We start from the raw sequence: 14,642 nt of genomic DNA on the forward strand, positions 1-14,642 counted from the left end.
ACAGGATAGAGACCTGTCAGGGGACAGACATGCATTAGATTCATGATGGCGGTGGTAGTGATGCAGTTTAAGTGCGAAAGAAGGAAAGAATTATTAACAATTGCTTTGTTTTTGGGAGATGGACAGATTCCTTCTTTTACTACTAATGCACCAAAATTAGTACTTAAAGAAGCTCCAGTTGGATTCTTTATCGGTAAACATCCATATTTGTGACCACAGATACACTTTCATTCAGCTGCATTTTGATTTAGAAAAAAACCAGTCTCGCTCCATTTCATCCTCACTCTCCTCTCTCCCCTTAACCGTGTGTGTGTATGTGTTGGGGGGTGGTTACTCTGCATTCACGTGTGAGCTCATGTCTTCATTCTGGAAGTCCCATGACTAAAAATGAGTATTTTGATGTGATTGCTTCTGACCTGCTTTATTATTTATTAATAACTACTTGAAAATGCCACTCATGTTTTTGTTGGGATTTTTATGCTCTGCACACAATAAATATGGAAAACATGGAAACGAAGTTTTGCTTTAAATTCAAGCAGTTCTCCAATTAAAAGACCTTGTATAGCATGGGCATGTTGGTAAGTTCTTCTATGCAGCTTCCTAGTAGCTTTTAAAGACCCTTTTCTTAGCCTGTTTTTCTCTAAACAGGCACTTCAAATGATCTTTGTCAGTTCTTCTTTGAAAAGAAATTCAGTTCACTTTGACTTTTGTCCATAAGAGAATGATCAGTTCTCTAGAGACAGAAGGTGGTAGGCAGGATTTATCCTAAGAATAATTTCATTGCCAGAAACTTTTTTTTTCAGACTCTTAAAACAATGCAGTGGTTACATTGCCCGAAACTTTTATGTCAATTTTCATATGTGGAAACTTGTATTTTGTGGAGCTTGTAATACTTAGAATGAAAGTAAGCTCAGAAAGTCACAAGGGTATAATGGCTCTTGGTAGTTTGAGTAGGTACCACAGGCTCATTGCTTGTGAGAGTAATAATAATATGTATCATAATGTGAAAAGCCAACACATGGTGTTGCTACATGCCAAGCACAGTTAGTCATCTGATAGCTGGCATTAGAAACTTATTATTCTGGGTTCAGAACCACCACACACATTCTATTTTTTATACGTGGTTCCTAACAGGAGGCCTTGTTGAGGAATTGCTTAATACGTCCCTGAATTTAATTGTGAATTCTGAAAATTGAAATGATAACAAAAATAAAGTAGAATTATTCTCACCTGGTGGTTTCTCTGCCTTGGTTTTCTGGTAAGGAATAGAGTTGGATCTTGAAGTAATAATCACAGGAACTAAGAAGTCTCTCTGAATATTATGTAATCTTTGAGATGAAAATAGAAGGCAAGAATGCTAACTTTACGAATTGGGAAACAAATGCAAATGAGGAAAGTGACCTTTCTTAAAATCACTACTAAGCCAGTCACTTAAGGAACTGAAAATGTTATCTTATATAATTACTTTTTTCTACATTATTTTCTGTGTTCATATTCTTGAATTTGCTTTTCTGTTTGTGAGAGGCAGTTGAGCATAGGTTAGGATGCGTTCAGAAGGCAGGGCAATTTAGTTGAAAGAATATTGGACCAAAAATTGTTATCCCCATTACACCTCTAGCATGCTGGGTGCCTTTGGGTGACTCACAGAATTGTTCCTTTGTTTGCTTTTCCCATTGACAACTGTGATAACAGTTGTCCTTGTCAAGCTTTGTGAGAATAAAATGGAATGTGGGTTCAAAGGGGAAAATATATTATTTATACATTTTTGAAAGACAAATGTTGTATGGTATAGACGTGCAGCCGTATGTAGTACACACATAGAGTTATATATGCTGTCCCTGCTGTTCTACAGATCTAGTGTCTTTATGGTCCATCCTTTTATCCTCCTCTCATTCCTGTGATTCTTATGATTTACTCAGGCATGCCTATCACTTTAGATGCTGTGTTCCGATGACCTCTACATTTATACTGCCAACCTTGACCTCTCTCTTGAGATCAGGTTCTGTAGTGCCAGCCTCCTACTGGACGTGTGCACATGCACGTCTCTGAATACCTCAGAATGACCATTTCTAAAATCGAAATCCCATCTGGGTACCATTATGCTTGTCCTGCAGTTCCTTTCATTCAGTCTCTCAAGCTGGGAATTTTGGAGTCAATTTTTTTCTGTTTTTTTTTTTAACCTTTTGCATGTCCTTTATTGGTGACCAAATTGTTTACACTTTGCTTTCTAAAAACCTCTTGAATTCGACCCCTGCTAATTTTTCTGAGCTACTCACAGAGTTCAGGCTCCCTTCAAGCCCTTATTAGACTCAGACATACTGGATTCTTGAAAAACATGTTTTTAAGGGGGAACAATAGATGTAAATATCATTACAGTGAAGTAAGTGTTCGTGGGAGATGGTGTTCTATTGACAGAAAGCTGAAAATTATTCTGCTTCGTATAGGTGCTCTCTCTGTCTCATTCAATAACCTCCCTTCACTGTGTCTTAGGCTTCTGGACTAGGAATGCCAGATTCATGCCAGCCCCAGTTTTTAAACCTCTATAACCATGAACTTGGTTAATCAAGACGGAAAAAAAGAATTTCATTTTTCCTGTCAGCAAAGTGTAGACTGAATGGAGCTTCAGCAGGACATGTTTGATGTTAGAGGGTCTCTTCTTCTTGCAAGTCATCCTAATCCTCATAGAGGGAGCAAAACAGGAAGTGTAATGGGCGAAGAGGAGAGCTTGGACAGGTGAGAGAGCTTGTCCTGAACTGTGACCCAATGAGTGAATAGGCTTAAGTCTAAGCTGGATAGAGACCTTCTGGGACCCTACTTACCACCCCGGTAGGATAAAGGATGGTTCTGCCCTGCAGGTCTGCTTAAGCACTTCCTGAATCTCAATGCCCTTCTTGCATCAGCGTTCCTGACAGGAAGTGAAATGACCAGTAAGTAGCTCTCTATCTGCATTCCTGGTAAATGACACGTGAAACTTAACAAAAAGTCAACAATCATGTGAATTATTAGTCTCTCAAGAGTTTTTCCTATGTTCAATTTTTTTTTCTTTTTTCAAATAACCTTCCATATGGCTACCAGAGAAATTTTTCCAAAATGAAGGTTGAACAATTTTTACAAAATAATTTCCCTTAAACTACACTTGCCTTCACCATGTTTTCAACCATGGTGATGTACATTTTTACCAAGGATACTCAAATGTAATCCATTTTTACATCCTTCCTTTCATCATAAGGTCAGTCTTCACATGTCATTTCATCTGAAAACAAGACAAACAATACCCACAGAAATAACACAGCCTTTCAACCATTCACAAATCTGACTCCAAAAGCAATGGAAAATAACAGAGGTTTTCTTTTGAGTACCAAATGATGAAATTTTCTAAAAATCCTCTTTAAGCATCTCTTCCCTAAAGTTCTACCTTGTCAGGCAGCTGCTATCCCTTTCTCAATTTCTTTTCTCTCACTAGAGGAGCTGAACCTCACTGGGCCACGCCTTTGCTTCTATTGGTGGCTCTGATCATCATTTCCATATTCATTGTAGTTCTTCCTCTGTTTCTTTCCTTGGAGTCCCCATCTATCACCCTGTTCAGCAAGACAAAGGATTTTGCTCAAGCTCTACCTTGAACCAAACTGAAGCCTGAAAAGGGTGGGGGAGGGGGGAGCATAATAAATATTTATAATTCAATTTTAATTTGCTTCTAAGTTAGAATGAATTTATGGAATTTGTGAATAATTCACTTGTATATAAATTGGAGTAGATTAAAAGTTAACACTAGGTAAATTATTCTCACAGAGTCATATCTTATGTACCTCCTTAAGGCAGTAGAAGGTTTTGGAGCTCAGAGGAATTGGATTGCATCTCTGCAAAGCCTCTCTTCTCCTTGCTGGAGTCTGGGGAGAAAGTATTACATTAACCATGGCTGAAATTGCAGATTATTGTTATGCTTTTGGTTGTGACTATGGGGTAGAACTGAAGAAGTTTCTTTTTGGAAACATGGAAGTTTCTTTGTCCTGAAACTTTGAACCAGTATCCTGAACTTGATTTCCTTGTCCTGGGTTAGGTGCCTGTTCCTGAATCAGTTACTGCGGACAGGAAGAGGTGATGCTGTGATGGATCAGAGTCCTTCTAGCACAGAGGAAGCTGTGGGTTAGGAGTGAGGTGGGATCGTTTTTCAGTGGCACATAAGAATTATTTTTATTTATTTTATTTTTTTCACCCAGAGATTAAATCGTGGATGGTGACAAAGACAAATATCTGTTACACTGGCACACAAAGCCCTGCCTGTCCTATCCAGCTTCCTGCCCAGCTCTATTCTTCAGTGGCTGCTGTTTGCTCTTTCAGCCATGTCATGCCCTTTCACACCACTGTGCTTTTTCATCAGCTATTTCTATGGCTGGAATGATTTTCCCTCTCTTCTCTACCTGGTGAAGAAGGTGAAGGTGTTAGTCACTCAGTCATGTCTGATTCTTTGTGACCCCATTGACTGTAGCCCTCCAGGCTTCTCTGTCCCTGGGATTCTTCAGGAAAGAATACTGGGGTGGGTAGCCATTCACTTCTCCATGCGATCTTCCCAAGCCACGGATCAGACTCGGGTCTCCTTCACTGCAGGTGGATTCTTTACCGTCTGAGCCACCAGGGAAGCCCATAACTCCTGACCAAATGCCATCTGTTTTATGAGCTCCTTCCCTCCAACTCATGTTGGCTACTTTTCCCTCTGTGATCCAAGAACACTTTTTATTTACCTGAAAGAACACTTTGTATTTATGCTGAAAATGACAGCATTTCTTTTCTTTTATTAGGATTTTTTATCCCCTCCTCTATTTTATGAATATCTTGAGGGCTTCTCCATGTTTGTGCATTCCCAGTGATGGACACAAACCAGATGGTTACATTTTTATTCCATAAATTTGTGGGGCTGGGAAAGTGGGAACGTTAGATTAATCCCATAATCTCTGTTTCATCAAGGTAGTTATTCTGAACCTGATTTCTCCTACACTGTTCCCAAGGGAATGCTTGGCAATGTCTGGGAGAACTTTGGGTTGTCACAGTGACTAGGATTGGGTGCCACTGGCATTCTCTAGGGGTAGAACCAGGGATGTAAATGTTCTGCGGTTCGTAGGACAGTCTTCAAGGAAGGATTGTTCTCTCCCAATGCAGGGATCTTCCCCATTGAGAGCTCCTTATCTAGTCTATTTGGTCTAGAACATAGAAAAGAGTGGAAGGATTTGATAACAGTAGAAACTGTGTCCTGGGTCCCATCAACCTTTTGCTCACACTTCGAATAGGAAAGTGTTACGCTTTGTTGGCAGATGGCTTGAATGATAGGCTTTATCGTGTCCACTAAGTCTGTCCCTGGCTATTTTTCCCATATCCTGTGAGTCCTGAGGTTGGAGCTGTAAGACTAAACCAAGGAGAAGTGCAGGATAAAAATCTACTCTCCCACTCAAATCTCCTGTCTAGTTGTGCTTTAAACCAGGGGAGAGGGACGTGGGAATTAAGTTCTCTGCATTTCTTTCAAAAATATGGTATGATAATTTGATCTTAATGTTTCATCCAGCGCACAGAAGGCTGAGAGTGACTAATTTCAATGATCTTTTTAAAAATCTGTTTATAGCAAGCCTGCTGGCTATAGATATCAATGTGAAAGGTAGCGCATTGATCTAAATCCAGTTTTCTGTCATAAGGTGTCAGAAAAGCTAAATGGCTCTATCATGGTCTCCTAGGTCCTTTTCTCGGAAGGACATCTTTGTGTTCCATTTTGACACTGACATGGCCATGGTATCCAGGATATAGGAAGAGTGTGAGCAGAAAACTTGGAAGCTCACTTCTTCAAACAGGCTTTTTTGACAGGCTTCTTTGATAACTTGTCTCAAAGACATTTTTGGAAAAAAATCCCTGAAATACAAGCTCAGTCACTCATGTGGTTTACTGTCTGTGTTATGTGTAGCAAAAAGTGTTTTTGAAAGAATTTACCAGGAGAGTCTGGAGCTTGATATTTATCAGCAATTACTTGTAATGTTTCTGAAAGATGTTGCCTATAAAGGATACTATAAACGATAAAGGACCACATTCTAGTCTATTTACTGTTTGTTTCCCTTTTTAGATACTCCCAGAAGTATAAAAGCCTCCACTGCTACAGCTGAACAGTTTTTTCAGAAGCTGAGAAATAAACATGAATTTACTATTCTGGTGACCCTAAAACAGACCCACTTAAATTCTGGAGTGATCCTCTCCATTCACCATTTGGATCACAGGTATGTGTGACTGCTGGAGTTTCCTGCGTTTTCATTTTATATAGTGAAATTAACACATTAAAGAGAACTAAATAAAAGCGAGATAACAGGATTGGTTTAAAACAGCAAAAATAATTTTGCTGTATTATGCAAAATCACAAACACAGGTAATTGAGATAGCCTAAAAGCAGAAGGAGCTGCTGTTTTGGGTGTTGCTAAGAGCATACAGAAGTTATCATTTTCTTAAAACCCATTTATTAATCACTAACTTCTTCATGAGATATCCTACTCAATGTTAAAGTCAAACAAACTTCTTAATTGGTAAACAGCCATGAAAATACTGTATTATATTTTTTTAAGATATTTCTTGGGTTTAGAGTTTAATAGTCTTAAAATTTTTATCACAGACAAAAATACATTCTTTTTCAACGTGTTTCTTAGACTGTGATAGTTACAGCTATTCTTGGATGTGTGTTGAATCAAAATGCTATCTGGTATTTCCTAGTTTCTCGCACATATGAGAAACATGATTTGGGAGCTGGTGGGAGTAGTGAGGAGGAGTGGAGAGGGAGAAGAAAAAATTCATTCATGACACTTAGAATATACATAAATTGCTGCTAAATAATATCAAGCAAGTTAGAGAAAGAATAGCCATGGTTCTGACAATGAAAGTTCTTTCGTGTTCATATTTTGAGTACCCACTTTGTGACTTTGGTGGACCTTGGGCAAATTATATAACCTCAATTTCCTCATCTGTAATACAGGGATAGTAATAATACCTTCTTCATAGACTGTTGTGAGGATCAAAGAGTTTATATATGTAAAGTGTTTTGTATATATAATGGATTTAATGATCCTATTCAAATGTGAGCAGAAACCTCTTTTCCTGGGTTCCCTTATGAGAGATGGGACAGTCTGGGACTTTGCAAATCTTTGCTAAACACTAAAGGCCAAATATATGTGGAGAACAAAATATAGAAAATCGACTCATAGAATAGGGTTCCTGATCACAGTCTACCTGGATTACTCACAGTATTTAAGACCCCATCTAATTCTATCTTTAACCCCAAAGGATTATGGTAACATTACAAGCCGCTTACTTGGGTTTTTTTCCTCCCAGGTTTTGGCTTGTTTTTCAGAGGAGGATGTCACCCAAACATTCACTGAGTAGCTGACATAGTCTCTTCAAGACTAAGAGCAAAAAAGGGAGAGTTCCTAAGGATTCACTAGGATTTCCCCCCTTGGTGTGTTTCTGTTCCTTGTCTTCAGGTGATTGATATCAGGGGAGTTCCTTGCTTACACCACTGTGACCTTGCCCTTCTCCATTGGGCTTTGGGCAACATGGTTCACATACAGCAAAGGATATTGTTCCTTCACAGAGCAGCCTGATTTATTTCTGATTATTTCTGCTTGCTAAGAAAATTTTCCCTGTATTTCAGGCACTATATTTTTCTGCCCTGTGGCTTTTTCCCACTACCCTATTTGTAGATATTGAACGGATGTGGTGGGGTCCAGTTGCTTGCTGCTCAAAAGGCAATAAACAGGCTAGGTTGGTGGAAAGGAAAGTTTGCTTTACTTCAGATGCCAGCAACTGGAAACGAGGCGGAGTTGGATGGACATCTGTCCAAAAACCAGCTCCTCCCCGCTGGCCACCAGTGGGGCAAGAGCTTTTCTAGACAGAAGGAGGGGGCTGCGTGCAGAGACAGCACAGCCAACTCCGACAATCATCTTCACATTGGTCATCAGTGATCTGACCGGTGTCATCTTGGTTGTTTTAGGTGCGGTTAATCTTTCGTTCCAAGGTCCGCTTGTTCCCATTTCTCTGAGACCCGTTCTCAAAATCGTGGCAGCTTATGTCCAGGGCACAGTCTGGTCATCATGCACTTAACTTCTCCGCCTGGTGTTTTGGTATCTGTAAGACTGCACACTGGATATGCCTCAGAATATTATCTATAGCCCTTGAGAAAGTGCTAGAGGTCCTTGACTTTGCTTAATGACTGCATTATTTGGTCTCCTTTGATTGTTTTCCTTTGTTTCCATCTGTTCTTGCTTTTCTGATTAAACTTATTCTTTGACTCTAAAGTTTTCCACAGACAAAAGACAGGCAGAGGACATGGTGGGGAGAGCAAAGACCACAGGGTCCTGCTTTGTTTCATAGGGACGTGAAACTCACCCATCCTTCCTCCAGATGACACCCTCAAAACCATCCCATTTAAATGGACAATGTTTTGTTTGGTCCCTAGAGTTGAATATATTAACTCTACAAATGCTTGACCAGCATGGATTTCATATTATCTATGTACTTTCTATCTGATGCTTCTTATAACAGTTTCAAATTTTTTTAGCACCTTAGGCATAGTAAGAGTATATTGATATACCCAGCCTTTATCAGATAGGTTCTTGAAGGCAGATTGGTGTCAGACAGATCTTTTCTTACTGTTCCTATAAAGTAGACTTGTTAAAATGATACGTAGGGCTTTATATTGACTTATTTCAATTAAAAATAATGTTTACTTTTTTATCTTTTATTTAATTTTTTAAAATATTAATTAATTTATTTTAATTGGAGGTTAATTACTTTACAATATTGTATTGGTTTTGCTATACATCAACATGAATCTGCCACAGGTATACAACGTGTTCCCCATCCTGAACCTCTCTCGCTCCTCCCTCCCTGTACTGTATTTTCATTGTAGAAAAATTGGAATACTGGTAAGTATAATAAAGAAATAGGAGAACTCACACAAATCATATCACCCGAAGAAGACTATGTTGAAATTGTCATATTTTAGTCCAGAATTTGTCTGTGTACAGAGATATGCCATATTTTGTTTGATCAATTCCTTACTTTTGGGTACTTAACTCATTTCTTCTTTAACTTTAATAAATAGCACCAACATGAATATATTTATGTGAATCTTTGTGCTTAGCTCTCATGCTTTCCAGTTATCCTTGCTAAATTTATTACTAATTATTCATTTATATTATCTATAAATTTGATAATTTACATAAATAAATACTGCATTTGAGATATAGGATATTTTTTATGATATTAAAATCATCTGTATTGGTAATTCACTTTTTCATTTGCTTAGCAGCAGCCGCAGCAGTAAGCCAGTAATTATTAAAGGCTTATCATGTGCCAGGCAGGGTGCTCAGTGCATTCCATGTGTTAATTCATGTTATCATCATGTATTAGATAATGGTTCAGAGTACAGATCTGGAGCTGGACTGTGTGCATTCTAGTCATAGCTCTAAGACTGACTGGCTTTGTGACTCATGTAAATTTCTTACCTCCTCTGAACCTCAGGTTCCTCATCTGTAAATTCATATAAAGTACTTGATAATCCTAGAGAAAAACTTCCACAGAAGTTGATCATGTGGCAAGGTCATTATTCTCATTATCATTGTACAGATAGGAAAAACAAGCATTAGAGAGATTAAGTTGTCACCATATAAAGATACCAAATAGTTATTGCCTATATTCCCCACACTGTACATTCATACTCATGATTCATTTATTTTATAACTGGAAGTTTGTACCTCTGAGTCTTCCTCACTTATTTATCTCCTCCCCTCAAACCCTCTCTACTCTGACTGCCACCTGTTTGTATCTAGAACTCTGTTTTGTTATGTTTACTGATTTGTTTTAGGTTTTATGTGACATATATGAGTGAAATCATGCAGCATTTGTCTTTCTCTGACTTATTTCACACTTGGCATCATTCTGATTCTTGAGTCCAGAATTTTTTACCTGTCCACTGTGATAGCACTTAACCTCATGTTACTCTCACAAACCTTGTGCTTTGTTGTGGCTTTTTCCCCCTATTATTATTACTGACATTATCTTTCTTTCCTTAAGTCTTATTCTCACCGGTCTCTTTAGTTTCATCATTTCCCAAACACTTGTTTATTCTCTGCTGATTTTTATAAAAGATTAAAGTGGTATATAGAGAGACATTTATCTGGGCTTCCCTGGTGGCTCAAATGGTAAAGAATCTTCCTGCAAAATGGGAGACCCTGGTTCGATCCCCTGGAGAAGGGAATGGCTACCACTTCAGTATTATTGCTGGAGAACTCCATGAACAGAGGAGACTGGCAGGCTATAGTCCATGGGGTTGCAAAGAGTTGGGCACAACTGAACAACTAACACTTTCAATTTTACTTTCATAGAGATATGTACAGGACAATAAGATAAAAATAAAATGAAATATACAAATTAAGGCAAAGAAAAATTAGACACCTAGTTGGGTGATTAAGGAAATGCAACTATCCTTAATTCTGAGACCAGAGACATATTTCTCCTATGACCTATTTTTATTTATTTTTTTCAGTTACTCAGCTGTTTTATTTTTATTTAACTTTTGAAGTCTCCTATGACCTTTTATGGGAAAATGTATTGAGTGCCTTTAAAGGAACAAGTTCAGAAAACCTTGTGTCAACTGGTTGCATAATGACACAGTGTGCTTCAGAAAAATAAAGTCTATAACAATGCCAGTAGCATGCATCTATGTTGAGGGTGTTTGAAACAATACTGCCTGCAAGGCCTTAGGCAGTGTGCACGAAAGTTCTGTGCAACCAAGTTTTACTGCTCAAAATGACAATAGCACCTCCTGTATGAAATCCTGATAAAACACCTTGTCTTCCAGGCAGTAGTCCACATAGGTTGCTTTTTCCAATGTCTTGAAAATAATATTAAATTCAAGTTAGACTTCTCTGATATATCCCAAATTACAGTTATTCTTTGTTGACAGTTAAGTGAGACTTAGTGTTGAGCTTCAGCAGCAGTAGAGTTGGAGGAAATACTGACATTTTTTTACAAAAATTGAGGAGCCAACAAGGACATGCCTGAATAGAAGGTACCTATGTTTGCCTATGGTGGCTGAAGTAGGTGATTCCCAAGGGCAGCGCCAGGTTCTTCCTGGGGAAGGAGCACAGATTCCACTCTCAAGTACTGATGGATGAATCCTCTAGAATATGGAAGTTTTAATTATGCTGCAAATTTGAAACATTACATGTAATACTTACAGTGAATTTTACAAATTAGGAAAAATCACAAAGAAGGAAGCAAAAATCATCAGTAATTTTACTCTACTGGGGATAGTTTTTACTAATACTTTCAGTTATACATGTCTATTTAAAATGAATAGATATACTATTTAAAAAATTGAATCACACTGGACATAATATTTTATAGCTTTTTAAAATTTAGCAGAATATTTTGGGGATTATCCCATGCAAATAAATGTTTGCTTATAATCTATTTGTTAAAAACCAAAGAGTATTCCATTGCCGGATGTAAAGGAGAAGTGCAGGAGGAAAAGACTGGGAGTTTGGGGTTAACAGATGCAAACTGTTACATATGCAATGGGTAAACAACAGCCTGATATACAGCACAGGGAACTATATTCAATATATTGTGATAACATAATGAAAAAGAATATGTATGTGTAACTGAATCACTTTGCTGTACAGCAGAAATGAACACAGTATTGTAAATCAAGCATACTCCAATAAAATAAAATTTAAAAAAGCCAAACTAAGTACCCAGAATGTTAAATTTCAATCAGTAGAACTATCTGAGGTAGCCACTAAGATGACTAGCTTGCAAAACATATCCTGGATAAATGAATACATTTATGTCCTTCACGGGATGGTCAGCTGTAAACTAGTTAAATGTTGAAGAACGGCCATCAGAATAAACAAGTGATCTGACATCCTTTACCTGGCAGTGATTAGATGTGGATCCAGCTCTCCATCAGATCTGTCCTAGTTCTCAGAAGAGCTCTTCCTGCCTATTTCCTAGGTGCTTTTGGGGGTGGTTGTGGGGAGGTGGTAGCACTCCACTGACCTTGAGTTCTTGACTGCTTGGTAGAAAGCAAGAACTTGAATGATTCCCCATTAATGAGGCTCTGTGAGTTCAACCACACAGTGCCTGCAATGGAATAAACCCTACATAAACATTAATGTTACTAGTAGAGATGAGATGCTGCTGCTTCCCTGGTCCTCGTGTCAGTCCCTGGCTTCACTTTCATCTCCACGCAATTGATGATAGTGAGTTCTGAGATACCTGGCTATTTGCGTCTTGCTCTGATGCCAGCTGAAGTAAGGAGAATCAGAGAGAAATGGAGGCTGTGGGTTATGTCAGCTCCAGCGCTGGCAGAGATGAAGAAAAGTGGCATCATTCAGCAGGAGGATAAATGCCTGGCACAGAGGCCTGTCTGCTCATCATCTATGTGTCATTGCCTCTCTTTCTGCTCATCCAAAGCAGGTTCACACTCCAGAATTTCACGCACTGCTCCAGGAAGCTTTTACTGACCTTTCCAGTTTACATTCATTGCTTTCTCCATCAACCTCCAATGCCTTTTTGAAATTTGGGCCACTCCTTTTGCCATTCTAACATATAACATCTTACCTTGTTTCAATGTTTCACATATATACATAGGTATTATTTACATATGAGACACTAAAAATATCGTTTACTGCCTTTGATCACAATCATAGCAAATATTTATTGAAGATTTAAAAGTTAAAATTTAAAAAAATTGGTAATGCCCTGTGTTTCAAAACTGAAAAGACACCATAGGATATAGAGAAAAAAGTCTACCTCCATCCATGTCCCTGGCCACTTGATTTCTGTCCCTGGGGCCAACCACTATTATCCTTAAAAGACATTTTGAAAATAGGAAAAATATAAACAGGAAAATATCTCTTGGCCCATCAGTGGTGTGCTGGAGTGGGCTGGTATTGGCTGACAGGAGTTGAAACTTTGTGAGCTGACTGACATTACTGCTGTAGCTTGAAGAAGGCTATGGACGTCAGCAAGTGCTACAGAGCAGAGCTTTTTTAAAAATATGCATTTTTATTGATCAATATTCTTTTTTTAATGAGTCCACTTTTTTTTTAATATTTTCTGTCTTCCCTAAACAAATGGATAAATGAACCAGTATCTCATAATTATTTGTCTAGAGAACATAGAGCCAAATGGTAAACATTTACCAGTGTCACTGAGTGTAATTCTGGCATCTAGAGACAACCACCACAACGCTCCAGGATGTAGCTTTCTAATCCTTTTCCCAGGTGTCCTTATGCATTTGTGTGAAATTTTATGTAGCTGACAACAGTTTTTTACTAGATTTTTTTCCCTTTGCTGTGGAGGATTACACATAAGTTTGCATACTCCATTTCACCTGCTATGCTGTCATGCAAAGTTAGATGCTAAATAAATATTTGGTGGATGGAGAAATGAGTGAAAGATCAAGAGAACGATTATCATGAGTGGACCAGGAATCGTAAATGACATCAGGAAGTTTTCTCCAGGCTAGGGCAAATGATCTGGAGAATGCTTAAATTGCTCTATTGATGCAGGGTGCCTAATCTGTCCTGAAATGTCATTAGCTCTAAGCATGAGGATTTCACTAACTGGCAGGTCCTGCTTCCAAATGACAAGTTCTTAGCGAATAACGACACCTATAATGAGCTACATAGCAACATCTCAGCCACAGTGTGAAAACTGGAAACCTAATCACACAACTTTGTTGGTTTGGACAGAAGAGACTAATGGATGTGCTCTGGGTTCGGGGGTGTCTGAAGTGAGCTAAGAGCAGGATGGAAGTGGGAAAGGCAGGCATCACAGTATCTCGGGATTGAAAGTGGGCTTAAGTCACATCTTGGTTTTGAAACACAGCTTAAAACAAAGTGGCATCATTATGAAGCTGCTAGGAACCTCGTCAGGGCTTCCCTTGTGGCTCAGATGGTAAAGAATCTGCCTGTAATGCGGGAGACCCAGGTTCAGTCCCTAGGTTGTGAAGGTCTGCTGGAGAAAGGAATGGCTACCCACTCCATTATTCTTGGAGCTTCCCTGGTGGCTCAGATGGTAAAGAATCTTCCTGCAACGTGGAAGACCCGGGCTTGATTCCTGGGTTGGAAGAAAGGAATGGCTACCCCACTCTTGCTCATTAGCAGTACCCTGGTGCACTGTGAGTAGGATCTCATTTGGTCTCCTAACCTGAGATGCAGGTTTCAAATGATGTTTTTAAGTAGGAGCTGCTATTAAAAACTGGACTACAAACGTCATGTGAATACAGTGTTAACAGGTTGTTGGCTCTTCTGTCATGTCTGTATATGTTTAACCAACAATAGCTTTACCTAAAAACAACATACAATAACATGGTACTTTATGTCTGAAAGAATTAAGACCCTTAGGCAGATCAAAGGAGTTTTCTCATCATTACAGTTTTATGACTGTTGTGTTTTGGAAGGAAAAAAAAAGACTATAGAGAAATAATTCTATGATGTTAGTTCACTTACTTATTTATACCAGAAACATAGAAGAGGAATATGAAAACAGTGAATACTCATTGAAAAGTGAAAGTGTATTGTAAGTAAAAATGAATGATAAAATTTCCCCAA

General features: G+C 38.5%; 1 protein-coding gene across 1 annotated transcript in view; it reads left to right on the forward strand.

Moving 5' to 3' along the window:
• Window positions 1-14,642, forward strand: part of NELL2 (neural EGFL like 2) — a 385,297-nt gene that overhangs the window by 49,155 nt on the left and 321,500 nt on the right. Inside the window, exon 3 of the mRNA XM_052639941.1 lies at window positions 6,101-6,251. Within this exon, the coding sequence (XP_052495901.1) occupies window positions 6,101-6,251 (151 nt within the window). The remainder of the gene's footprint in view (window positions 1-6,100; window positions 6,252-14,642) is intronic.

This window comes from Budorcas taxicolor, chromosome 5 (genome assembly GCF_023091745.1).
Source record: "Budorcas taxicolor isolate Tak-1 chromosome 5, Takin1.1, whole genome shotgun sequence".
Lineage (NCBI taxonomy): Eukaryota > Metazoa > Chordata > Mammalia > Artiodactyla > Bovidae > Budorcas > Budorcas taxicolor.